At 37.8% G+C, this 26,678-nt stretch overlaps 2 protein-coding genes across 4 annotated transcripts; one reads left to right on the top strand and one right to left on the bottom strand.

Annotated features, from left to right (window-relative positions):
• The first annotated feature begins 920 nt into the window (after window positions 1-920).
• Window positions 921-12,531, top strand: TALDO1 (transaldolase 1). Its single transcript, XM_026668219.2, has 8 exons — window positions 921-1,260; window positions 6,381-6,504; window positions 7,230-7,337; window positions 8,265-8,396; window positions 10,595-10,770; window positions 11,122-11,319; window positions 11,791-11,936; window positions 12,191-12,531. Exons 1-8 carry the CDS (start codon window positions 1,164-1,166, stop codon window positions 12,221-12,223), a joined length of 1,014 nt encoding a protein of 337 aa, XP_026524004.1. The 5' UTR covers window positions 921-1,163; the 3' UTR covers window positions 12,224-12,531.
• A 1,862-nt stretch (window positions 12,532-14,393) lies between these two features.
• Window positions 14,394-22,471, bottom strand: GATD1 (glutamine amidotransferase class 1 domain containing 1). 3 transcript variants are annotated; one of them, XM_026668223.2, is made up of 8 exons: window positions 22,284-22,471; window positions 20,770-20,846; window positions 19,960-20,065; window positions 18,958-19,065; window positions 18,423-18,517; window positions 17,105-17,198; window positions 15,489-15,600; window positions 14,394-15,244 (listed from the first exon to the last, which is right to left on the bottom strand). In XM_026668223.2, exons 1-8 carry the CDS (start codon window positions 22,339-22,341, stop codon window positions 15,235-15,237), a joined length of 660 nt encoding a protein of 219 aa, XP_026524008.1. In that variant the 5' UTR covers window positions 22,342-22,471; the 3' UTR covers window positions 14,394-15,234. The 3 variants fall into 3 exon arrangements, with proteins under 3 accessions (XP_026524008.1, XP_087806923.1, XP_026524005.1); XM_087950797.1 differs by having other exon boundaries at window positions 14,394-15,241; window positions 22,284-22,456; XM_026668220.2 differs by lacking the exon at window positions 14,394-15,244 and having other exon boundaries at window positions 15,485-15,600; window positions 22,284-22,456.
• Between the last annotated feature and the right edge of the window lie 4,207 nt (window positions 22,472-26,678).

Consider the following 26,678-nt stretch of genomic DNA (forward strand, 5'->3'; position numbering starts at 1 on the left):
AACTTTTTCCTTCTTGGGGTTTCCCCCAAATGCATGATATGCTTTTTCTGGCACAACCTAATATTGACACATGAGTTGTGCTCCTGAACCTGACATAGTAGGCTAAGAGTGAGTGACCAGGCCAAACTCGCCCAGCCAGCTTTCATGCCCAAGGCTGGACTAAAATGCACCATCTCCTGGTTTCTATCCTAGGCCAAACTGGCTCTCAGAAGCTGTCTTTCAAATGGTCAGTGATATTTTACTTGATTAATTCCTCAGTTTTAAGCCATTAAGGACAAAAAAGCATATTGTGTCCGTTCTACATGCTAAATATGGTAAAGATGGTTAAGAGGGATTTGAAGATTAGTGTAATGTTTAGCTCAGTCTGTTGGCTGCTTTTTCTTCTCTTTACATATTTATGAAGACGGAAGAAAAAGCATTCAACAGGTTGAGCTAAACCTCTATGTGTTTTCCCCCAGCACCCAGCCAGGGTGGATCCTACATGTTAAATTTAATGGATTAAAATTTAATTGATCATTTTTTCCTCTATTTTTTTTTTGTTTGTTATTAGGATTGAAAGTATATTTCTGTTTTGTTTCGTTGCTTGTTTTACTGTTTTGTATTTTATTTTCTATGATACAACATTTAAAAAGAAAACATATTAGGTAAAACCGAGGAGTCCAACGCAAGATTGCAGGCGGGGAGGGGGAGAAACGAGGCTGACTTATATAACAACTTGCCTCTCAAATGCGCCCTTTCAACGATGAGTTCTAGTTCATTTAAATTAAGGCCAAGGCACCGCCTGCTCGTCCTGCAGCCCAGAGCAATCCTGATTGGCTGCCGAGCAGGAAAAACCAAAGGCTACAACCAATCGCCTGTCCCCATTGCCCAGGGCAGCCTTTGCGCACCCCAGCGCTCTTTGGAAGGGAGAGAGAGAGAGAGAGAGAGAGAGAAGGCTCGAGAGGCGGGGAACGGGTTCTGTGATGACGTAGGCGCCGGCCTCTGCCCGCCCTTCTGCCTTCCGCCAAAGAAGCCCGTGGCCGCTTGTCTCACACACACGCACCGCTACACACCTTCGTGCGTCGCAAGCCCGGAAGCCGCGTGCCGATCCCCTGGATTTCCCGTCCGAGGCTACGGAAACGACTCAGCCGCGCCTCCTGATTTCTTCGCAACCGCGCGCGACCATGTCAGTTTCCCCCGTGAAAAAGCAGAAGATGGAGTCGGCGTTGGAGCAGCTCAAGCAACACACTACCGTGGTGGCCGATACGGGAGATTTCCACGGTGAGGGGCGACGATCCCTTTGGGGGATCCGGGAGAGGGCGATAGGAACGGGGGGAGAGCTCCTTTGACCTCTGGGGTCCCCTATCAAGTCCGATCCGGCTGGATTTCGTGCCCTTTCCTCGTGGTTTCTTCCGGGCACGGTTGAACTCCCGTCGCCTTTATCTCCCCGCCTGAAGGGAAAGCCAGTTTAAGAGGGAAGAGATGAGGAAGTCGTGTTTTTCGTAGCCCGGTGCAATGCTTATTTTTGCATAAACAGGCCTGATAATAAGGCTACCCACTCATTTAGAACAGGGGTCTTCAAACTTGACAGCTTTAAGACTTGTGGACTTCAACTCCCAGAAATCCTCCTCCAGTCATGTTAGCGCAGGAATTCTGGGAGTTGAAGTCTTAATCTTGCCAAGTTTGAAGGCCCTTGATTTAGAAGCTCTCTGCAATGTTGGGATGTTCATAAGCTTTCTCCGACTTGACTTCAAAAAAGGTGCTGTTTTATTGGATTCCGATTTTGTTTTCATGGGCAATTTAAGGCTACCCTGTTTGAGGGAGCTTGGAAAAAAATCAAACTTAGTTAATACTTGAATGGGAGAGGCCACCAGAAGGTCTCATAGCTATAGATTAAGCTGTTTTGGGGGGCAAAAAAAAATCTCAGAAGAAGGAATTGGCATTCCACTTCTGTTTTGTTGCCAAGAAAACAATATGGATTAATCGCTCTACCTTCTGTGCTTACAAATACTACATGTGTGTCAGGTCTTCATGCAATTGCTGTATTTTGCTGCTGTCATACCCAATTTAGTTCTAGGGATTAAGGCAGAGGTCGCCAAACTTGGCAGCTTTAAGACTTGTGGACTTCAACTCCCAGAATTTTCCAGGCTGGATAATTCAATCAATCAATCAATCAAATCAAATCAATCAGCATAGCTGGCTGGAGAATTCTGGGAGTTGAAGTCCACAAGTCTTAAAGTTGCCAAGTTTGGGGACCCCTGGATTAAGAATTTTACTTCAATTCATTCTAAATGCAAGGCTTTACAAAAGTTTACATATTACTAGTAACCGGTAGCATTTTTAACACTGTGCCCAGTATTCCTTTCCACAAGGAGCAGCATCAAAAGCGTCCCACCTATGTTATTGTGAAGTGATATAAGCCACTTAGAAAATGTTATTTATGCAAAAGCAGAAGTCGTATAGATAAGTGATAATTTATTAAATGTACTTGCTGCCCAATAATTGACAATTATTAAAACTTTGTATATATATTTAAAATCTTTCAGATAATCTTTTAAACTCTCAGTTTAACTCTCTTAACTGTTAGTCTGCATAGTTTTGCAAGTAATTGATATTTATGTTTTTCTGGAGGATATACCTATTGATTTTTTTCAAATCCTAGCTTAATTCTTCTTGGACATGGCTGAAGAGAATCATAATATGCTTTTCTATTAAATGCTATTAAAATTGGCTTTTAATATGCTTTTCTATTTAAATGCTATTTAAAAATCGGCTTTTATAAATAAGTAAGCTGATCTGTTTACAGAGCTCCTATGTATTCTACCACTACTCTGTCTATAAAATTGCATAAAATAGTATTGCTTACAAAATTTAATATTTCTTGATCTATTGTTTAGATTGCCAATGTATATTATACATGGATAATAGTCATTTCTCAGGGTAAAAATTGCTCAGATAATCTAACCTTACATGAAATATTAACTATTTTGTAAATGGTCTTATGAAAGACATTTCTTCTTCCTGTTGCTTAACGGGTGATGGAATCTTGCTGTTGGACTATGAGTTAGCAGATTTTTGACAAGAAAAAAATATTTTTAACTTGAGAATAAAACTTGCAGAGCAGGAAATTACCCTCTATATGTGATGGTGTTAAATATTTGATGTAAAAATACTTTTGTACATTTTCTGTGCAAATATTGCACAATATATTTAAGAATATCACATGGCTATGTGGGTTTCTGTGATGCCACTTGGGTAACTTTGCAAAGTACTTTGGTATGGTATGTCCTCCTTAAGTAGTTGGAGATGATTACCAGCATATCTATGTTCAAATCACCTACAGGGACCTTAACCATGAAAAGCACAATTTTCTAGCCTGCCTATGTAGCATTTTGGAATGTAAAAATGTACTTAGAGAAGCCAGTTCAGAAATAGTTATTTCTACATTACAGTGCATGTGCATTGTCATACACAGACATGAATTTTACTTTTGGTAGATCACCCTGCAAATTATTTGAGTCAGCCTTTGAATATGGACAAGGTAATAGTCATATGCATATGCACAATATATCAAAATCTATTTTTTTTTTGCAAGTGGATGTGGGATAACACACATCTGGATCTTGATATGGTAAGAACTGCAGCTATTGGCTGTTTACTGCGCAGTACTTTCTATTCAAAGGCAAAAATGTGCTCAGAGTGTAGATGATACAGATGCAATATTTGTCTGTAACTTATTAAATATACCTGTTTACTGTAAGAGAAAGTTCAAAGTTACGATGGCTGAATGAGTGGAACTTACAACCGGTCCTTGAAGTTCTGGTCATCCCAGCACTTCTGAGGTCATGTGATTGCTATCCGGGTGTTTGTTGTGGCATTCTGTAGTCACATGGTCGCCATTTGCGACTTTCCCTGCCAGCTTCACATAAGTGAAGTCAGTGGGGAAGCTGGCAGCGAAGACTAGAAGATGCTCAGATAATTCTTCCACATCCAGCAGCAGCCAACCCAAGCCTCACTGTGCTTGTGTCACACAGCACTGGCCAGCAGCAGCCATTTTCCTGTCTCCTGGCCAGCTTGCAAACCGCCTGAGACTTGCAACTTTCTGCCAGCTTCCTCACTGATTTTGCTTGTGGGAAGCTAGCAGGAAGTTGCAAGGAAGGTCCTTGTTTAACGACGGCAATGGGGACTCTCAGGATTGCCATCACTAAACGATGCTGTCATGTAACATTGTTCTTTAAAACCATGTCACTTGGTAACAGAAATAACTTATTAACAGAAGACTGCATTGAAATGCAGAGGGAATGGAGTAAATAGTACTTCCTAAATCTACGTAAATGAAGAAGTTCACAAAAAACAGTTTGCATAATTGGGTATCATTTTGATCTTAATTAAATTCTATTCCATGACACTTGCTATTCAGAGGTTTGAAACAAAGCTGTGTTGCTCTTTATGCTTTGAAGAATACTGGTTATTAACCAAAGTTACACTAAAAGTAAAAAAAGAAAAGATTAACCAGGGTTAATTTAGTCTCAAATTTATGGTAATTGGCTGCTTATATCTGAACAATTAAAACTTGGTTCTCAGATTTGTAGCAACTGAACAATTGGATAGACTTTTAATCAAACATTGGTTTTTAGGATACACTGGTATTATAAGTAAAGGCAGAACATAAGCTATTCATTACAAAAACCTGAGCTTTATGGATTTATTCCAAAATAAAAGGCTTTTGAGCTCCAAATATGTATAATTACATGCTTGATAGACTGTAGGGAACACACATTAATTTGAATATATTGTCAAATGGGCAAGCTGAATTATCCATTTGTATTCTTGACCAAGGTTTTCTTTAGTGAAAAGTACTGAAACAGGTAATTTATTCATCAGCGCTCAATTATATATCACATTTTTTCACAGCTTAAATATTGTTTTGACTGAAGATTGAGCAGTCTTCAATATACAGTATATCTTCTATTATATAGAGATAGTTCTCGACTTAATGACCACAATTGAATCCATTTCCGTTGCTAAGCAAGATAGCTGCTAAGTGAGTTTTGCCCCATTTTATGAGCTTTCTTGCCATAGTTGTTAAGTGAATCACTGCAGTTGTTACGTGAATTGTTTGGTCATTAAGCAAATCTGGTTTCCCCCATTGACTTTGCTTGTCTCATAAATACATACATGCCAGTTGGCAAGCATGACCATGGGGATGCTGCAGTGGTCATAATAGTGTAAACTGTTCATAAATCACTTTTTTCAATGCTATTGTAATTTTGAACGATTGATTGTAAGTTGCAAGCAACCTGTATAATTGATTCCGTATAACCTATCAAACAAGCTTGCAAACTCCCAAAGTGATATTATAGCAATAGCATTTAAACTTGTATACGGCTTTACAGTGCTTTACAGCCCTCTCAAAGCAGTTTACAGAGTCAGCCTATTGGCCCCAACAATCTGGGTTCTCATTTTACCCACCTCAGAAGGATGGAAGGCTGAGTCAACCTTGAGCCTGGTGGGATTCGATCTGCCAAATTGCAGTAGAAGTAGCTTGCAGTATTGCACTCTAACCACTGCACCACCGAGGCTCATACAGCAGATGTCATTTTAAAAATGTCCTCTTGTGTAAAAAGAAACAAATTAGGGAATACATGGAAAGCCTCTAGATTTCTTACCAACCCTGAAACTTTCTGAGTCTTTGCCTCAGAACTTTTCCTCCATAGGAATACGTTTCATTCTGTTGGGGTTTTTTTTGTAGATTTTTCTTTTCTTTTCTCATTAAATCTCTATTTTTGTTCAACTATATTTTCATTAATTATTACACTCTGAGTTAGATTCAAATATTGTAGATCTTGGTTTGACTGCATATTTTCACATTATGAATAAGAGGTCACTTAACTAAAGTGCTTTTTTATTAGGGATTTCTCATTAGTAACGTTCTCACTGACACTAACTTGAATTTGCCTTTTACATACCATGTTTTTCCAGATTATTTTTTTCTGTTGCTACATTGCTCTTTTTAGACTGATTTCATTTAGTGGATTGTATCTGTACAGCATATTGAAATCTGTTTGCACCATGGTAAAAATCATGTTAATAACATGATTATAACAAAGATGTTATGGAGAACAGCCTAATATCCTAATATCAACTTCCTACATGACTTTGAATGAGTCTTTGAATAATATACCCTAGCTGCTAATTTTACTAAGAACTGTATCTGTCTCTTCTTAATTATTAGTTCTCAATCATATTATATGCAAACATAATTTCTGGCATTTGAATAACTACATGAATTACATTGCTCCATCTTATTGCATACCCTTAAAAAAAATCTTATCAAGCTGAGAGGCTAACATCCATGCCCCCAACCTTTTTATTCTTCTTTGTTGCTTTTCTTTCTACAGCTATCGAAGAGTACAAGCCTCTAGATGCTACTACCAACCCATCCCTGATACTAGCTGCAGCTCAGATGCCAGCCTATCAGCAGCTGGTAGAAGATGCTATTGCGTATGGAAAGAAACTTGGTGGGTGAGTAAGTTTGCCAAGGTTCTAGTTTTGCAGTTTTGACACTTAGTTGGTATTATCAGTATGTGTCCTCACTCTGTTATCTTTCACCTTCACATAAGATACTGTCAGATTTAAACCAGGATCAAAAAATAATAATAATGACAGAATAGAGGAAATCAAAGCCCATTTTGCAAACTACCAGCCACTCCCAGTTCTTTCTCATTACAGAAGGAAGAAGGAAGAGAGGAATAGTTGGCTCAAGTGCACCACTAGGGAATGAGTCAGAGGTTTAAATAGAGGCCTCTACTGAGGTTGCATTAATCACATTTGTCCTAGGAGCTAGAGACTTAGATTTAATGTTGATAAAGCTCAGAACATATGTATATGTACACGTGCACACCTTTGAGTCAGTGATGACTCCTGGTAACTGGTTTGGACAAGTCCCTATGGTTTTCTAGGTAAGATTTCAGAAGTGATTTGCCATTGCCTTCTTCCTAGAGTTGAGAAGGTGACTGGCTCAATGTCCCTTAGCTGGCTTTATGCTTAAAGCAGGACTAGAATTTATCTCCTATTTTCTAGTTTGGCATCTTAACCACTGCATTAAACTGACTGTAAACTTCAGAACATTGTGCAAAGAATTAATATTACTGTTCCAATTTGACTCATTTATTTTTATAGATGTCACATTGGCATCACATTTTTTCCTCAGTACATGAACTTCTACTTTGGTTATTATACAATTCTAGGTCAGAAAATGAACAAGTTACAAATGCTTGCGATAAGCTTTTTGTACTGTTTGGGGCAGAAATACTGAAGAGGATACCTGGCCGTGTGTCCACAGAAGTAGATGCGAGGTGAATATTTTCTGAATTCATCAAATATATTATTTATATTTGTTTGTTGGATTGATTGATTTATATCTGGACTGTACTTCAGGAAATCAAAGTGACATGCATCCCCCATCTTATTTTTACCCATAAGAAGAAAAAAAAAAACTGAGATAGGCTGGCCTGACTATCTGACCCAGAATACCTGAGCCTGAAGATGGACTTGAATCTGGGTCTTCCTACTTCTAGTCTAACTTTGTAACTCCAATACTACATTGGCTCTCATAATGTTGCATATGAGCCTGTGAAGATTATCAGTGGAGGTATGACTCTGAGTGGCTCACAGCATAAAAACAGAACAGATAAACAATTCAGATAAACATATAACAAAAAACAAAAACAGATGGCAGATCTGATCAACACAACAAATCACATACCCAACAAGGGGCTCCAGCCCAAAGCCTTTTTTTTGTTCTTATTAAACCAGTTAGTTTCTCTTGCATGGATTAGAGAGATGGCCATCCTCTTATTTGCATCTATGTACTGGAGTCTTTTGTTTTGCTTACCATTCGTGGTTTCTCTGAAGGCTTCCAGCTGAAGATCTTGTTTAGAAAGGCCTTTGAATAAGCCCTTTGTTGTCCTATTATAAAGATACTAATTTTCTTAACGGTATTTGTGTTTCTTTAATGTTATTCAAATTATTTTATTTGATGGGATGTAATGTTTAAGACAATTAATGCAGAAGTAGAAATGGCGCATGATAAATAGATATTCCAAAGCTGGCAATTTTAATCGTGTTCTCACCTAATGACATTGACTTCTTAAGCAGAAGACTGAGGTTGGCAGTGGTATAGAAAGGCATGAAAGTTGCATCCCATATCTTTGCATATTTGCCTACTTGACTAGTTTGCACAAATTATAATGAAACAAAAAATATATCTTTTTATTTTAAAGGTTGTCTTTTGATAAAGAAGGCATGGTTAAGAGAGCCAGACAATTCATAGATCTTTATAAAGATATAGGAATTAGCAAAGATCGTATCCTCATCAAGCTGTCATCAACATGGGAGGGCATCCAAGCTGGCAAGTAAGTGTACCGGGAACAGTAGTACGGATATAAGACTCATTTGATAGCTATTTTATATTCCCTGTTTGTCGTTTTTTGCATAGGAATTTCTATCTTAATCCTATCTTGTCTATTTTTACCATATACACTTATTAAAATAGCTCATTCTGATTACATTCATGTTTGAGGTTTCCTCTGACATAGCCAGTTTTCATCTCCATTTAACGTGGGGGGGGGAAACATGCAGTTAAAACACAGCCATTTTCATTTCTTTCAAGATACATTTTTTTCTTGCAACGTGCTACATCAGAAACCTCAAACTTAAAAGCCCCCAGATCATTTTATGCAGCCTACTCCTCACCCAAAATGATAAGAGAGAAATGACCAGACACAGGACAGCAGTATGCCAATATTGAACAGAAGCTACAGAACACCCACCCCATCTCCTAAGAAGAAAACATGGTGTGACAAGCCAATTGGCAGTTGCAGTCTAGTCTCATATCAAGGCACAGAGGGACCTGTCCGTTTGGCACTGGTGATGAGCTGTGATAGTGGGTATAAAAGCAGCTATTCTTATGTCTGATAATCATGTTGCTGCTCTGTGTATGGTGAATGACGTACTTTCTATTCTCAGATATTTTATTCCACCTATATTTTAATGTTAGAGCTTTAAAGATTCACTTCCGTTTTCTCTTTGATATGCTCAAGATACGTTTCCAGCTCAATGTAGTATAAATCAGGTGAATATTTCTGCATGTCTATACACCTATTATTAAAGGGGTTAGACACTTTGGATTAGGTGATCTGAGGAAGGAAAAGGGCTAAGATTTTTAAATTATTTAAAACTTTAATCTCTTTGCTTTTCCATTATATAGAATTGGAAATCACCAATATCAATGGCTTTTTTCCTAATTAATAATATGGAGAAGGGTTGCCTGCTTTCATTAAAAATAAATTGAAATTTACCTAAATCTGCTGGAATTACAGTCTTTTTTGTTAGGAAGACAATATGAAAACATTTTTTTTTCCTTCAAAGAGATCTGCCATGCATCATCTAATACCCCATTGTATAGAAACATTCTAGCAAGGTACATAAATTCATCTACTTGCTCTAATTTTTTGCTAGGTATCTATAATTTGCAACCATCCACTCCATTTTCTCTGTCAGAAATTTTATATTTCAATATTATATTTCAGTTTTCAGACCTATAGTTTTCCTTGGAATATTCAGTATCTATGATGATGCTGTCTATTCAGTCAGCTCTGATTCTCGGCAATTCTATGGACCAGTTCTCTCTATGGTTTCCTAACTTGTATGGCTTCTTTCAGTTATTTTATAGTCTTCTCTTATTTCTTTCTCTTCTTTCCTTTTCTTCCATGTACATTTTCCCAGGATTCACTCTTAATATTACCCCAAAAGCATTTTATTTAACATTCAGAATCTCCTTATTACCTGTGCATTCTTAATTGATTCTCTCAATCTTTATTTATCAATAAACAAATAAATCATTTCAGATTTAATTTTTTTTCTTTTGCCATTTGACCAGATGAATATGTTTAAACAATGTTTTCAAACCTCAGAGATGTTTTTATAAGTAGATACTGACCAAGCAATCATTCTAATTTATTGCTGACTCAGTTTTCATGTACCTTTTATATTCCTATTCATCCATTCATGTTGACTAACAGAATAATTTGCCCTGCAGCATCACATTCAATTATCCCTTCCTGGATCACATTACAGTCTGAGTTGCCATTTCCATATGCTGAGATCATTGTTAGATGAGACCATTTGACCCATCATGTTTCATCAGTCAAAACTTTCACAGAACACTTTGTAATAAAAGAGAGAAGTAGTCATAGTCATGTCACAAGTAGCCTTCCCTCCTAATGCTATCAATAATACCAGTCTTATCTTGGCATGTTTTACTCTGTATGCCACAAAGAAAGCTGAAATTCTATTTTGTTCCAATTGTCCTTCTGCTATTCTACGACAGCTAGGATCTATAACACAGAGACCACTTTGCAAGCTAACATACTGTTGCCCATATCCCACTAACCACAAAGAAAACAAAGTGTCCTGATCACTGATAAGACATTTCTTTTTTTTTTAAAGTAACGTTTAAAATAAAATTGTATATACAGCATTGAATAAAATTGCATGCATAACAGAAGTGATACTGATAGGAAAAAATCATTTGCTCTGTTTTACCTTATAGGATCCTTGAAGAACAACACGGGATTCATTGTAACATGACCCTGCTCTTTTCCTTTGCTCAGGCAGTTGCTTGTGCAGAAGCAGGGGTCACCCTCATTTCTCCTTTTGTTGGCCGTATTCTGGATTGGCATGTTGCAAATACGGACAAAAAAACCTATGAGCCATCAGAGGACCCAGGTAATTGAATAAGTGTTAAGAAATTAAGTTTGCAATTGAATCAACCTGCAATGTTTAGTATTTGAAAATAAGCCGTTCTGAGAGTTCTTTACCCCTGAATAAAGTTGCCGTAATTGCTTTAAATCAGGGGTCTCAAACTCAATTTACCTGGGGGCCGCTGGAGGCAGAGTCTGGGTGAGGCTGGGCCGCATAAGGGATTCCACAAAAAACGTTGTTAAAAAAATATCCTCAAATGTTATACTTTCATATCACGTTGGGGGCCACAGGATATCGTCCTGCAGGCCGCAATTAGCCTGCGGGCCGCGAGAATGAGACCTCTGCTTTAAATAGTTACCTTATGTTCTCTTTTAGGGGTAAAGAGTGTCACTAAAATCTACCATTATTACAAAAAGTTTGGCTATAAAACTATTGTAATGGGAGCTTCTTTTCGAAACACTGGACAAATCAAAGCACTGACTGGCTGTGACTTTCTCACCATTTCACCTAAACTTCTGGGAGAGCTCAGTAAAGATAACAGCAAACTGACCCCAAAGCTGAGCGTCAAAGATGGTAAGTTTTCTGCCTTATTAACATGTGAGGTCCAATAGCCCGAAACAAACACTGCTCAATGCAGTTTAAATACAGATTAAAACACTTTAATCATGATCTTTTACCACATCTTCTCAATGTGTAAGGATTTACTTTTACTGAAATATCTACAGAGGGCTGTATATGTATAACGGTTAATTCTTTCGGTGCTCAATAGGTAAGGTTCACTTTCTGAATAACTAATATCTCAAAGAGATACATTAGATACAAAGAGATACATTAAATATATTTACTGTTCAAGAATCTGTAATACTTCTGCTATGGGACTGAAAGGATAATATCAATACCTACGTATTCATATTAGTTTAACTGAATGGTTTCTGTAAGATGTTGAGATTCAGCATTCCCTGTGATAACTGTACAATTTGTATCACAATAAAGTATACCATTGCCTACTTCCATAATTGGTTTCTTCTATCATCTTCAATACAGCCCAGGAATCTGACTTGGAGAAGGTGCATCTGGATGAAAAGACATTCCGTTGGCTTCATAATGAAGACCAAATGGCTGTGGAGAAACTGTCGGATGGAATCAGAAAGTTTGCTGCTGATGCAGTTAAACTGGAAGTCATGATAAAGGTAAGATTAAGGGATTATTGGCTTACTAAATATATTTCTAATGACTTTAGGTATATAAATTCAAAAACGATATACGCTCAACTATATATAACTTGCAAGTTATTTTCTGGTTTTCAGTGCTACTGCATATGCTGCATTGGCCTTAAATAGGTTAAATCCTATTTGTCAATCTTTTCTTGTACATTAAATAACAATGATTTCTTAAAATGTTTGCAACCAATGTGCCTATTTATATATTTTTTCTCCTTTTTTAGGAACGGATGTTCGGTACTGCGAATGGAAAGTAGACATGGCAAATTTAATGGATGCTAAATAGATGTAAAGATTTACATGCTGCATACGAAAAGATTTTCTGTATTCACAGATTTCTGTATGAATTTGCAGAGAAAAGATTCTTCGGGTCTGCTGTGCTTTTATATATCAGGATTGTAATATTACAATTCTGCATTACCAATTTTTTTATTCTTCACTATATTGCAGATGCATAAAGGACCAATTGCCTTGCTTTTTTCTTCAAGGTACTACTACTACTAATAATGATAAAACATTCTGATGTATAAATGCATTCCAAAAGAATAAAATGTACTACATTTTATACAGCTTTGTTGACTCCTATTGAGGCAAGGCCTCCATTTGAAGGATTTATACACGCTATTTCTACAAACAAAATCACTGTAAGATTTGAACAAGTGTGTTTTGTAAACATTCCATTCTTAAAATTATGAGGAGCTTCCCTACAGTTCTTGTAGACTGAATGATGTCTCACAGGGTTATTGCTGTGGGGAAAAAAGGAGGAAGAAAGATTATGTACAGGGTTGAATTGTACAAATCAAAGATTTGGATATAAATCCAAATTGTAATGCAGTCTCAATCTATAAAATTTCAGATAAGTGACTGTCTAGTGTCTAATTAAAAACATCCAGTGATGAAGCACCTACAACTTCTGAAGGCCAGCTGTGCCACCGGTTAATTGTCCACACTTAGGAAGTTTCTCCTTAATTCCAGGTTGCTTCTCTCTTTGATTAGTTTCCGACCATTGTTTCTTATCCTGCTCTCTGGAGCTTTGGAGAATAATTTAGCCCCCCCCCCTTTGTGATAGCCCCTCAAATACTGGAATACTGCTATCATGTCACCCATAATTATTTTCTTTAGACAAGCCAAACCCAAATCCTGCAGCTGTTCTTCATGTGTTTTAGTCTTGTGGCCTTTGATCATCTTAGTTGCTCTTCTCTGAACTTTTCTCAAAGTCTCAACATCTTTTTCTGTAGAATTTTAAATGAGAGTTTCAAACAGTAGCAAAGTCCTTTTCAAATGGCCATTAATACTGCACAATTCCTTTAGATCGAACCCTATCAGATATAGTACAGCACTTCTAAGGGCAATACTGGGGATGATGAGATCCCAGTTTCGCATAATTGTGATTTAAAAATATAGCGATGACCAAGTGACAACCAGATGACTGCAAGAACTATCAATCCTTTCATTCCACGCCATTCAGTCAGAACTGAAGCAGCTTCTTAGATGAGAAGCGAAATGTTTTCACAGAAAAACATAGAAAGTTCAGTTGCCTTTTGGGGGGGGGGTGGGGGGAAAGCACCTTTGGGACAAGGCTAGTGGAGGTATCTAACGGCAGCACGAGTCAAGAAAATTCATATATTTCATTAAGCACTTCTATTTTTCCATCATAATCTGAGTAAATTGTGTCCATATATTTTTATACTGCTGTTTTATTAACTGACAATATTCTTTTATGCAAGGAAGAGGTGCTGTGTAGCAGTTTTAATGTATTACTGATATATCAGTAACTTGTTTCTAACTTGTTTCTCCCCCTTGTCCACTTGGCAAACAGTGGAGCAATATCTACAAAATGCAAGCTTTGGCTATTATACAGTGGAGTCTTTGGTACTCTGAATGTGGTTGTTTGCTTGCAGATGTTTCATTACCTAAGTAACTTCAGTGTTGAGCACTAAGGAGTCCACAATTCAATCCTTGGCTACATTTTTTCTTATTGGTTGTGTATTGGAATCTAAAAAAACCCAAAGCTCAAGTACTACTGAAACTTTTTAGGTTTTGTAATTCTAGAAACATTGCTTTTCTTTTGGTGTTGCATGCAAATGCACTTGAGAAGGTAGTCTGCTTTTTAAAAAACAAACAAACCCCAATGGAATGTATTCTTCCTCTGGTTCCTGTGCTACAGTAAAACTACTCTATGGCTGTCTGTGTTACCCAACCAAGTAAAAAAGCACAATCATAAGGTGATTGTGGAATATATTTGCCTAGGCTACAGGGGTTGCCAGCATATTATTTAGTCTATTATATGACTCTAAACCTTGATTCGCAAACTAGTTTGCAGGAAAATCTCAAGTACTTCTTCAATCTTGAGTCAAAATTATAATCTATGCAAGTAGGGTACTATTTCTATCGTTAACAAATAAGATCCACAACATACAACTTGAATATAGTTAATAAGATAGTATGAAGTCTTCATGATTTATTTCAAGAATAAAATGGAAAAATTATATACACAAATATGGCTAATCACTAATTGTGTGTTAGACAACACAAGCAAATAAAACCTGAAGTAAAATTTAATCAAAGCCTTCTATAGTAGGCAAAATAAATGAACCACTATTGTCATGCTACAACAAATGAACACTAACCAACTTGAGGAAATAAATTTAACCTGTCCCATTTTAAAATTAAACATTTTACAGTTAATCGTTCCTTTTCTTGAAGTTTACATCTTCTGTTACTAATAATATCAGTAATCTTACTGTAACCTTTACAATATACTATATATTCCTATATGAGAGAGAAAATTACTATATAGTCCTATAGCTTGAAACTTAATTCACAATCTGAAATGATAAAATGGAACTAACAGATTCACCTTGGCTTATTAGATAACTTAGTCCAGATCTTACACTAGTTTTGCCCAGATCAGGCACAATGGGAAACATAGCTAAGAAGAAAAGATTTAAACACACTATAGTTGATGGAAGTTCAGAAACACAGGGAATTGTGACTGAAATCTTTCAAATCAATTTAGCCTCAGTTTATGAAAGTGAGAGGGTAGGAAGAAATATCCTTAAGACTCATATAAACTATGAATATCTATGAATACTGGTACATCTGATAACAGGCAGGTCTTACTATATGAATTAATATTTGCTTGTTCACAAGCTATAAAATATCACTTTTAGAAATCAGGTTTTCTGTTGGTTCATAAATGAAAGGTTAGCAAATCAAATAACTCTTCCATGTTCATTTGTTCTGCTCATTCACAGGGACGTTTCCATCATTTTCTGCTGAAAGAAACATTACATCAAATTAATCACTATAGAGATATTTCCATATGATACATTTAAGGAATAAAGTGCTTGAGAATCCTCCTACCTCTTATTCTAGCAGTAACCTCAAATTGACCAATTCCAGGGTAGGGTCAGAGAATGCTGACACAAATTACTAAAGCTGGTTACAGTAATACAGAGATGCATTTGCAAAAAACAAAACTTCTGTATTTTACTAGTAATGTCACCTGCCTTTACTTACCTGCCACTGCAGAGAAAAATAAGATTCTGTACAGCAGCAACTGTAGAATTTTCATTTTGTCCAGTGACAAGGTGTCTGTCAAGCACGACATGAACTGCATCTACCTTGCTGGCTGCAGTGGAAATATATGTATATTCACATCTTAATTTACACTTGTAAGAATAGATCCTTTTTCAAAAACCTAAGAAAAATGTTACCTGTTTTTTTTTTAAATTAATAAGAAATGCTTACTTTTCTTTCTTTACAATGTGTGAAATTCACAATTGAATCCTGCATTGGTAAGATGTAGGTATTAATGTTTAACAGCCTTCTAAAAGGCCTTTAGAAGGTTAAGAGGGATAAGGTTGAGCCAAGGTAAGTCTTGTGCTTTCTCAATATAAGGAAGGAAGAAAAGTCAATTTCCTGGTTGGATATCACCACCTTCTCTTTCAGATAAAGAAGGAAAAGACAAATGATCATCACACGGGGCAGTTTATTTCACATAGAGTATTATCTAAACCAGGATTTCAAGCTTACAAAGTGCATGAAACTCTCAACCTTATTTTGTGTGGTTTGTACCTCACACACTACTTGATTATTATCACCCTGGAAATCTTTAGACTGATTTTTAAAAAAATGAAGTGCAGATCTGTGCCAGGATAGGGCTCTGCAATGAGGCATGAAGCCATACTTTACCTCTGATAGAGAGGAGACTGTAAGCCTAATGCCTAGTTCAAGAGTAGCTATGCAATTCTTACTGCAGGTTGCCATTCTACAACACATCGCCCTTCCATTACATTTTAGCATCAGGAAAGCAAGGGGGGGGGGGAGGCAGTTGATGCTAGTGTGATCTTTATCCTGAGATTGCTACATTGCAGACTTCACTATTAATCAGCAACAGCACCATTTGAAGTGGATCCCACAAACAAAAATAAAGTGGAGTTTAGTTTCCGAATTTAGGAAAAATGCATCTCTTAGAGCTTTTTAATTGTAGGGTGGAGAGGCTGCGGTGTAACTATCATTGCTATGACCACTGCTGCAAATGTGTTGCTATTAATCAGATGGGCAACCAGGTCAGCATTTATTTATTTATTTTGTCAAACAATTATTAGATAACAGGTATAAGTATAAACATGGTTATAAATACATGAAATGGATACGAATAAGAAAAAAAAAAGAAACAATAGGACAGGGACGGTAGGCACGTTTTGGTGCGCTTATGCACGCCCCCTATACTTTCTACATACTTGAGAAAACCACAATTGTCTCACTGTACTCTTAAGATCACGAGGTATGTAAAAAGAAATCCTTGGTAGTCATCCATACTTTAAATTCCTATAAATTATTATTTTTTATTTACAAATTTTATTAAATACATTATTTAAAAACATTGAAATCGTATTTGACATATCTTTTTGTCTTATATCTTGTAATGTATACTTCTTTATATATATTTATACATGTTGAATCTTTTTTACATTTAATGTTCCTTTAATATTAAATTCCTATAAATTATTACCACATGATACTTTCTACTTTAAAGTGTTCACAAAATTATTTAGTGATTCTAAATGCATACTGATTTTAACAAGTATTAATAAAAATCGAAGTCAGCAGAAAATATTAAAAAGACATACCACTAAAAGTAGCTCCAGAATCTTTTGAAAAGTCTTCAACAATAATGGGTAAACTAGCAAAACTAGGAAGCCTTACAAGTTCATAGACAGAAGGCTGGAAGAAACAAACCAATAGAAGTAATATTTTTACACTGTATTATAGTGAAACCTATGCAGGAAGAATTATGTTTTGGTTAAAGAACTAAGTAGAAGGCAGTTCCTAATCAAGAGAATAAAGTCAGGATCACTTTATATGAAATACAGAATTAAATGCATCACTGTTGCAAATGATTTCTCTAATGATTACTAATTCAGTAATTCAGTTACATTGTAGCTATAATTGTATTTATACTCTCTGCATGTGATTATCTTAAGATTACTAAAGTACTTTGAGAATCTCTTGTATATAAAGCTAGATTTCAAAGGTTTTTTTTTAAAAAAAGCAAATATACTCTTTTTGTGCTCATAAAATTAAATGCAAGTAAATCAGATGTGCTTCAGCAAAAATATAAATCTTGAGGAATATCTGTGACTTGTAATATGAGAAATTCAGCCATATATGAAAAACAAAAATAAACTACATCATATTGCCTGGATATTTAGCAGCACCTGGGCAATCTTGATCCATTTCCAAAAATGTAGCAGGATCAGACCAGATAGGAGAGCATAGACTAAACATTGAAAAGCATAAAAATAAGATAATGGAAATACAGATTACTACATAGGCAAGACTGTGAAATTATAGAAAATAAAATTTTATTCAAAGAGACTTTATATCACATAGGTTTCTATAGAATTTTTTCAAGAGAGCGATCCATTGTGAAAAATGCAGAGTGTTGAGGTAATTCCCCATTAGGAGAATGAGTGCACACAGGGAGACGTAGTGAGAGTGGTGAAGAATAACACACAACCAGCACACAGATACACTGTATAGTAAAATGTAGGTTTTTACTTCCAATAAACGGTTAAACAAAGTCCAATAAGCAGTCTAAGTCATACACAGTTAAAGCAGTCAGTTTTTCAGTCCAGGGATAATCCAAATATCAAAGTCCAGTATCATAAACAGTTCAGTAACAGACTTACAGCAATCCAAGAAGAATGACGATCAGCAACAGTAAATAGGAAAAATTCAGGAACCAAAAAACAGCGACAACAGGACTAAACAACCTAGGTTTCTGGCTCCATCTTATGGCCATTTGAGGAACCACACCCAATTACAATTATAGCATCCCCTTAAAGAGACAGTATTAAATGTCTATCCTGGTTCATATATTTCTAACCCAACTGTTAGATGACTATCAATTCCTAACACACTGTTCCTTCAGCATACATTACCTACCCCTGTTAAGCTGTATTCTTGAAACACCCAGGATTTGTCTTCATTCGTGGCACAACATAAGGCAGCAACTCCATTTCCAATAGCACAAATAGGCTCTATTAAAAAAGAAACCTTTATATAAAATCTTTTTAGTTTTAGGAAAATGCTATTTTGAAATGGGTCTTTCTTTCAAAAACAGTATATCACTTGCTGTATAAATGCAATGTTTATTATTTCCTATTGTACTTTTTTTTAAAAAAAGGCAACGGGGAAAAAGGGATCAAAAAGGTTAAAAGGGGAAGATACAATATTGATGAGAACAGAATAAGCAATGCATATTCAATTCTATTCTTTTCATGCATTCCTCACCATTACTGAGCAGATTGTGTATCTGATATGTTGTCCAAAATCTTTTTAAGGACTAGAGTCAAAGTAGAAGAAATATTAAAGGTAATATGGTATGTGTATCTCATACATTAATCACCACTTTTTGCCACACGCTTCCTGATCTATGATGTACACAATAGCATGTAAAACACCAAGGAAGTTTACCTACTGTTCTCCGAACTGAAATGCTGCAATATTCTAGCTAAGTAGCCACTGTTTGATAGATCTGTCAAAGCACCGGGACAGTCAGGGATCAACAAAGCGTGGTATCTTGCACCTAGGTAGGAAGAACAGACAACGCTGAGTTCTATTATTAAAAACCAGCAGAGGCAGAGATGACTCAGAAGACCAGTGGACAGTGCTCTAAGCATTTCCTGCTATCTTATTTGCTCTACTTTCAATAGCAATATATGAAGGTCCCATTGCATAAAAATATAAATCGATTTTTAAATTAAATTTAACTAAAATAAAAAGCCTGTCTGACAATAATTTCTGCAACCCACTTAGTATTCCCAAACAACGTTCAAGTCCAGGACAAGATTAATGTATCCCAGAGGTATGTTCAATCTGCCCAACTTTTCTGCTATAAGAAGAAACTGATTTGCTTCCCCATTTGCCCCTAAAAGCTCAGGGCTACTTTGGGATAAATGTAGCTATCTGTGAGAAAGGCAGGGAGAAAACAAGCAAAGGGAGCACTGCTCACATATTAGCCATCCTTTAAAAATACAATCATTATACCCATCCCATCATCACTACTGCCTAAAGTCTCAAATCTGTACTTACCTGTTCCAAAAACAAAAGGGAATCTGAAAGAAGTTTGATTGTAAACTGCTCTCAATTATTAATAATATAAAGAAACCATTAAGCTAGTTTGGTTAGATAAAGGTGAAAACAAACTCCTAAAATATGTCAACGGGAAATATGAAACCATAGCTTTTATTGGGTCTGAAATATAAAAACAATCAAAGCTTTGAGAGCAAACTTTATCTTTTCCTCCAAAAAAATGCAAATGGAACAATAATAGTTTCAAAGCAACTTGATTATCAATTTAAATTATCTTTATTTTAAACTGCAATATGTGGTAGAATTGTATCCAGATATTGAAAAGACCATTAATGTGTAGATAGAGCGAAAGGAGATACACCCAATCATACGTCAAAAAATATCTCACCATCAGTTGATTCCAACTTGGCCGGATTTGCGTAGGATTTCATCCGGAAATCCTGGATCCAACGCATATTTGCTTCATTAACTCCAACAAAATCAATTGGCTTCCCCTACAACAGCAAAGCCCAATTAATGCATCTACATATACTAAGCCTTTGGGATAAACATTTAGTGAAACAAAAAATATTTGGAAAAAAAAACAATAGCCTGTCTCCATGAAGTAAAAACAGTGTTATTGGTTCTAAATAAAGATGTCATTTTTCATGTGAACCAAAATGGAAATACAGGCCAACATTCACACAAATACACCCAAAAATATTGTACATTTACAACTTGTGCACTCTTTAGTTCAGCTGGATTTAGTTGCTTTTTAATAAAACAATGCATTTACCGATTCCTGCATTTTGAGACCCCTCTGGGACAGAGGTCTCCAGCCTTGGCAACTTTACGACTTGTGGACTTCAACTCCCAGAATTCCTCTGCCAGCAAAGCTCCACAAGTCGTAAAGTTGCCAAGGTTGGAGACCCCTGCTCTGGGAAATTGCATATGGAAACAAAAAAGAGAAAAATATATGAAAATAATGGTGGATAAAATTTATTTTCCACTACTTCACTAAAAGCAGGTCAACATTACCTGTAGGTGCCTAGTTTGGAACATTGCAACTTCTGATTACATTCCATTCTAAGACTATTATTGAAGGCCATCATTTCCTGTAACAGTTACTTCCTTCCTCTTTTTTTAATCTTGCCTGGGGGAAGAATCTATTTCATCACCTACTTAATAAAACTAACATGGGACATTTACATTTACTTACCCCTGGGGTAGCAACTTGTAGATTAAAAGCAGAGCTCGCCAATGTAAAAGAGTGGAAGAAAGAGTCAGCTGATACACCTGGTGGACAGATATAAGCACATTGTATTTGTAGTGAGAGCTTCTATATGGGGAAAAAACATTGGTATGGCTGCATATCTAGGGAACAAAATCTGGATTTGATCTATAGCAGCAGACATACTGAAAAAGCTACTTGGCTTTTTTGTAACACAAATATGGGAGCCTTAGCATTCACTGATAATTCTTACTAAATATGCAAACTTGATAGCCTTTTCATATTCCTCAAAGTAAAAAAGACAAAAGACTTAATATCCTAAAGGTGCTTTTTCAAGAGGCCACTGGACTTTCTGGTTTTTCTTTGAAGACATTTTCTTTGTTAGAGTTGAAAAAGCTTCTTGGATGAGAAGCGAAACACCTTCAAAGAAAAACCAGAAAGTCCAGTTGCCTCTTGAAAAAGCACCTTCCTAAAAGTTTGTTATGACAACCATGACTAAAGGTTTTTGTAACAAGAGGAAGGATATAAAAAGAGACAGTGTTATGTGTGTGTGTATACATACACATACATACACACATACACACATACATATATGCGATGTGGTGAAGAGATAAAGCTGTTGGAGTAACATGAGGAGAGTTATATTGAAGACCAGCTTTTATTTTTCAAGGCTGCTAGATGAGCTCCTGAAGGGAAGTATACTTTAAAAATAATATAAATAAAATAAAATATTAGATTTAACCAAGAGCGCTAATAAGCCACAAAGAACAGCCCAACAGCACTGTAATTTCTATGTTCTTGCAGGCAAAAACCAGAAATCCTAGCTAGGGCTTAAGGGAACTGAAACCCAACATGTTTATGAGACTTTAAAATATGTTAATACTATGTAGAAATGACAGCATGGCAACTATGGAATGCCGATTATGCCCACATAAAATGCAACAGACACCTAACTAGATCCTTGATGTTGGCTGGTTAAAAAAGAAGAAAGGGCCAGGTTCATATGTGGATGGGAGACCACCAAGAAATCTCAGGGCTGAAGACTACATTGGAAATGTCATCCAGGGTAGGAGAAAAGAGCTGCATATAACTTCCGCGCTGCTGTCAGGAACATTATACGAAACAGCCCATATAAACAGAGAAGCTGTACTCCACCCGAAGCAGAGTTTATCTTTTGCCTTAAAGATCCATCACTCCGGCGCAGCCAGATAGACTCCGCCTGCAATTACTTTGTCGGTCAAGCTGCCCGGAATAGCCTTCTCCAATCTCCTGCGTCCAGCTGCGGGAGAACCAGTCATGCGCATAGCGGAGGATCAAAAGTCGGAAGAGCCATTCTCCCCACCGGGAAAAAGGCTGTTGCCCCTGACAACATACGTCTTTCGGGGGCGATTCTCTCAAATCTCCCGCCGCCCCCCGCCTCGCCTTCCCGTTCAGCTCTCAGGTCCGCCCTCTCCCGGAAGAGCGAAAAGGAGGGCGGGGAGGGCAGAGCCACCCGGCCTTACCTGCAGCAGCGGCGCTGGCCACAATGAGGCACGTCGGCTTGCTGAGCCTCTCCGACATGTTGACGGCGGCGGCGGCGGCGGGAGCCTCTCGGGGAAAAGAGAAGCGGGCAGGGCCCAACCTGAGCTTCGCGGCTGGGAAGGATAAACCTCGCCGCGCTTTCCGCCCACCAGCCCGCCCAGTTTTCCCCTTGCGCAAGCGCCCTCGAGTCGGCCACCCTCTTGCCCGGTTGTGGTGGTGGGGAGGAGGTTGGTTTGCAACCCCACAGCTGCTTTCTTCGCCGGCCTGGGTTTGGCCCCCTTTTTCTAATGTGACCTGACGCCACCTTTTCAGCCTTGGGGGTCTTTTTCTTGTAGCCAGAAATCCTCTAAAATAAAAATGCATACATTGTTACTATTGTATTGCTTTTTTCCTTCCCCAACGCAGCTTACTTTGAACGATAGCTTTAAAAAATGATTATTATTTTTTACTGGTGAGTCGACATTGAAAAGGGGTCTTTTGATGTTAACGTTTTCTGCATTGCTAAGAATTCCACTATTTTCAGCATTTGCTGCTTGCTTCTCTCGTTTCTTGAAAAAAAAAAATACAACCTTTTTCCTCTCTGCATTAACAGCTGTTTCATAGCAGAATAAATGGATTTGAGCCTTGTAGCTGCAACAGGTGGAATAGATAGCATCACCACTAGATGGATTCGCAACTGGCTGGCAAACCGTACTCAACGAGTAGTCCTTAATGGGTCTAAGTCTACATGGAAGGAAGGAAGTAAGCAGTGGGGTGCCACAAGGTTCCGTCTTAGGCCTAGTACTCTTCAATATCTTCATTAATGACTTAGATGAGGAAATAGAAGGGGAACTTACCAAATTTGCAGATGATACTAAGCTGGCAGGAATAGCTAACACCCAAGAAGATAGGCTCAAGATCCAGATGGATCTTGACAGACTAGAACACTGGGCCATATCTAACAAAATGAAATTCAATGTAGAGAAAAGTAAAGTCATACATTTAGGCAAGAAAAATCAAAAGTACACATATAGACTGGGTGAAACCAGGCTCAATGGCAGTAACTGAGAGGGATCTTGGAGTCTTAGTGGACAACCAGCTAAATATGAGCCAGCAGTGTGCAGTAGCAACCGAAAAAGCTAATTCAATCCTAAATTGTATTAATAGGGATACAATCAAGATTAAGGGAGGTACTAATACCACTCTATAAAGCCTTAGTAAGACCACACCTAGAGTACTGCATCCAGTTTTGTTCACATTATAAAAAAAGATGTTGAGACTAGAAAAAGTACAGAGAAGAGCAACCAGGATGATTAGGGGACTGGAGACTAAAACATACGAAAAATGGTTTCAGGAACTGAGCTAGTAAAGAGAAGGACCAGGGGAGACATGGTAGCAGTCTTCCAATATTTGAGGGGCTGCCACAGGGAGGAAGGGGTCAAGCTATTTTCTAAAGCACCTGTAGGCCAGACAAGGAATAATGGATGGAAACTGAACAAGGAGAGATTTAACCTGGAAATAAGGAGAAACTTTCTGACAGTGAGAGCAATCAACCAATGGAACAGCTTGCCCTCAGAAGTTGTGGGAGCGCCATCACTTGAGACTTTCAAGAAGAGATTGGACTGCCATTTGTCAGAAATGGTGTAGGGTCTCCCGTTTGAGTGGGGGCATTGGACTAGATCAGTGATCCCCAACCTTTTTGACGCCGCGGCCTGGTACCGGCATCAGCTGGGCGCCGCCATCTTTTTGATGAAAAAGTGCTTCCGGTGACCTCACCGGAAGCACGTTTTCATCAAAAGATGGCGCCAGCGCTCGGTGAGCTTTTCTGGATAGAAATGGCTTTCTATCCGGAAAAAGCTCACCGAAGCGCTGGCGCCGCCATCTTTTTTGATGAAAGCGTGCTTCCGGTGAGCTTTCTACCGGAAAAGCTCACCAGAAGCACTTTTCATGAAAAAGATGGCGGCGCCAGCAAGCCAGCGGCCCGGTAGGAGTTGTTCAGCGGACCGGTACCGGTCCGCGGACCGGTGGTTGGGGACCCTGGACTAGATGACCTACAAGGTCCCTTCCAACTCTGATTATCTGTTATCTGTTTAACTTTCCTAGGGCAATCTCAATCTCTCAAATTGTATGTTACTGTTATAAGATAATGTATGGAATACCTGCAATGATCAGGCTGCATAAAGGACAGGTGTGGCACACCTGAATCTGGGAGATGAAGACAGAATATAAAATAGACTCTAATCTCTAGATTGAAGCTTGGGTTTATAAAACATTTGCACTATCCAGATTAGAAGCTTGAAGAGGTAGAGATTACAAAGGGCATCTCTATTTTTCTTGGATCAGGGGTCATATGTAAATCATAATGATTTTTAGTCACAATTTATTCTTTGTGTAAAATAAAAAAGTGCACTATCTGTACTATGAATGTTCTGCTCTAGTGGAAAATTCTATGAAATCTTGAAACTCTTATGCTATATTTAAGTATGAGCTGAAAGGCAAGCCCATTCCTAATCGTTCATATTACTTTGCAATAATTTAAGTAAAAAATAAAGTAGAATACATGTTGGCGCCATTGGGTCTTTGATAAGAGGATGATATGAGAAGATGGTACTTTGTTTTATCGTGGATGTTTTTTCTGTCCTAAAGGAGATAAAATGCCTCTATAATAGTCTGCTTGGCTCCTCACATTAATTTGGCTGGCCTGATATCCACTTGAGGCCATTTGGTTGCCGTGGTATTTAGCTGCTGCTGCTGCTGTTATATTTTTATTATGCCTTTTTTTACCCAATCTCAAGGACATGAACTGTCTCTAATCAGAATGTTTACTGGCAAGTAACCTAGTAGATCTCCTCTGTTCTGGTCTCCTTTCTAAATGGTCCGGTGCAGAGACTGAGAGGCCTCCTAGGACAGATCCAGTTGCTCAGGTTTGTGATTGATCAGCCTCAGATGATCTCTGGCTTTGTCCTTCCAGAAGCTGATATTCTATAGGCTCATCTGGAACAGCTTCTTCAGCTTCAGACTCTTAGGTTCAGAACCTGGCCCATTTACAGTCATTTATTCTGTGGATCAAAAAGTCTACATTGCAACCATGGAATTCAATGCAATTTGATTTCTCTACAACAGGGTTGTCAAACTCAAGGCCCGGGGGCCAGACGTGACCCATGGGGCTGCCCTGCAAACAGCGAAGTAGCGGCTTGTGGTGCCTCTGCCAGCCAAAACGGAGCTCACAAGGGCTGCGCATGGCCCCCTGAGCTCCGTTTTCAGTGGCAGTGGGTTGCAGGAGATTGTCCCAGCCAAAAACGGAGCTCATGAGGGCTGCACGTGGCCCCCCTGAGCTCCATTTTAGCTGGCAGTGGGTTGCAAGAGGCTGTCACAGCCAAAAATGGGCTTGGAAACCTGTTTTCTCTGGCAGAGTGCTTGGACCACCACAGGCACCGACATGAGTTGACGCCATGCTGGCCATGCCCACCCTGGCTCTACCCACCCCGGCCCCCCCGAGGTCAAGCACAACCCCGATGCAGCCCTGTTCTACAAGATTAAAATAAATCTGGTTGAGCTATCACCAGCCAGCAAGTTGAACAATTCTTTTCGTTTTTTGAATATGGGCTGCTTTGTACTTTAACTGCTCTTAAGATGAGGCTATCCCATTTATTCACTTTAAAGATTCATGTATAAGAACAGGTTTTGATGATTTTTTTTTTTGGAAAACTGGATTAAAGAACAGGAATTGTACCTCCATTCTAGTCTTTCATCAACAGAAAGTCTTTGAAAACTGTTTTTGTTATAAGTGGCTTTTATCACAGCGCCATCCCTCTCATAATGGGAACTGATCTGGGCACAATATAATTATCAGGGCAGCATTTATTGATTGATTTAAATTTTGTTGTATCCCCAGAGATACATACTTGTGGTATTTTCCATCTCAAATGCTTTTGATGTTCTGCCCCTTGACATGGACAGATAAATGCCAGTTGTCAGTCCATACCTGTCAGCCAACTGCCTTGGCTGAAATTTGGTACTGTATGTATAAGGGCTGATATAATCACATGCCTAAAATATTCTGGAAAGAAGACGTTTTAAAATTTCATCCTCCAACATGAGACATGAGTTGTAATCTGGATTGGTGAAATGCATAAATGGACATTTACTGTAGTATGTTATAATCAAATGGTAAAAAATATTGTCTAAAACTGGAAGTTTTAAAATCTGAAAGATGAAGTGCAATTGTTTAACTTCGAGGGGGATAATATCACACAGAGTAATTGAAACTGCATCTAATGAAATAATAGAACATAGGAGCTCCATGGATCTTTATATAGCCTTAAAGATGTTTGTAGTTCCCATCAGGAATATGTTTCTGTACTTGTAGAATGCATGCTGATTTCCTGGTACAAGGA

Source organism: Notechis scutatus, chromosome 1 (assembly GCF_049901735.1).
Source record: "Notechis scutatus isolate UNSWTSFEM ecotype Mainland chromosome 1, rNotScu1.2, whole genome shotgun sequence".
Lineage (NCBI taxonomy): Eukaryota > Metazoa > Chordata > Lepidosauria > Squamata > Elapidae > Notechis > Notechis scutatus.

Bases quoted from the DNA above. Each gene is read 5' to 3' on its own strand.
- GATD1 (XM_026668223.2), bottom strand. From the start codon at position 22,341: ATGTCGGAGAGGCTCAGCAAGCCGACGTGCCTCATTGTGGCCAGCGCC. The intron at 19,066-19,959 runs GTGAGATATTTT...CTTCCTACCTAG, and splicing joins CAAGTTGGAATCAACTGATG to GTGCAAGATACCACGCTTTG. The intron at 15,601-17,104 runs GTATGTCTTTTT...TTTCCACTGCAG, and splicing joins TTCTGGAGCTACTTTTAGTG to CCAGCAAGGTAGATGCAGTT.
- TALDO1 (XM_026668219.2), top strand. From the start codon at position 1,164: ATGTCAGTTTCCCCCGTGAAAAAGCAGAAGATGGAGTCGGCGTTGGAG. The intron at 11,320-11,790 runs GTAAGTTTTCTG...TCTTCAATACAG, and splicing joins AAAGCTGAGCGTCAAAGATG to CCCAGGAATCTGACTTGGAG. The intron at 11,937-12,190 runs GTAAGATTAAGG...CTCCTTTTTTAG, and splicing joins AACTGGAAGTCATGATAAAG to GAACGGATGTTCGGTACTGC.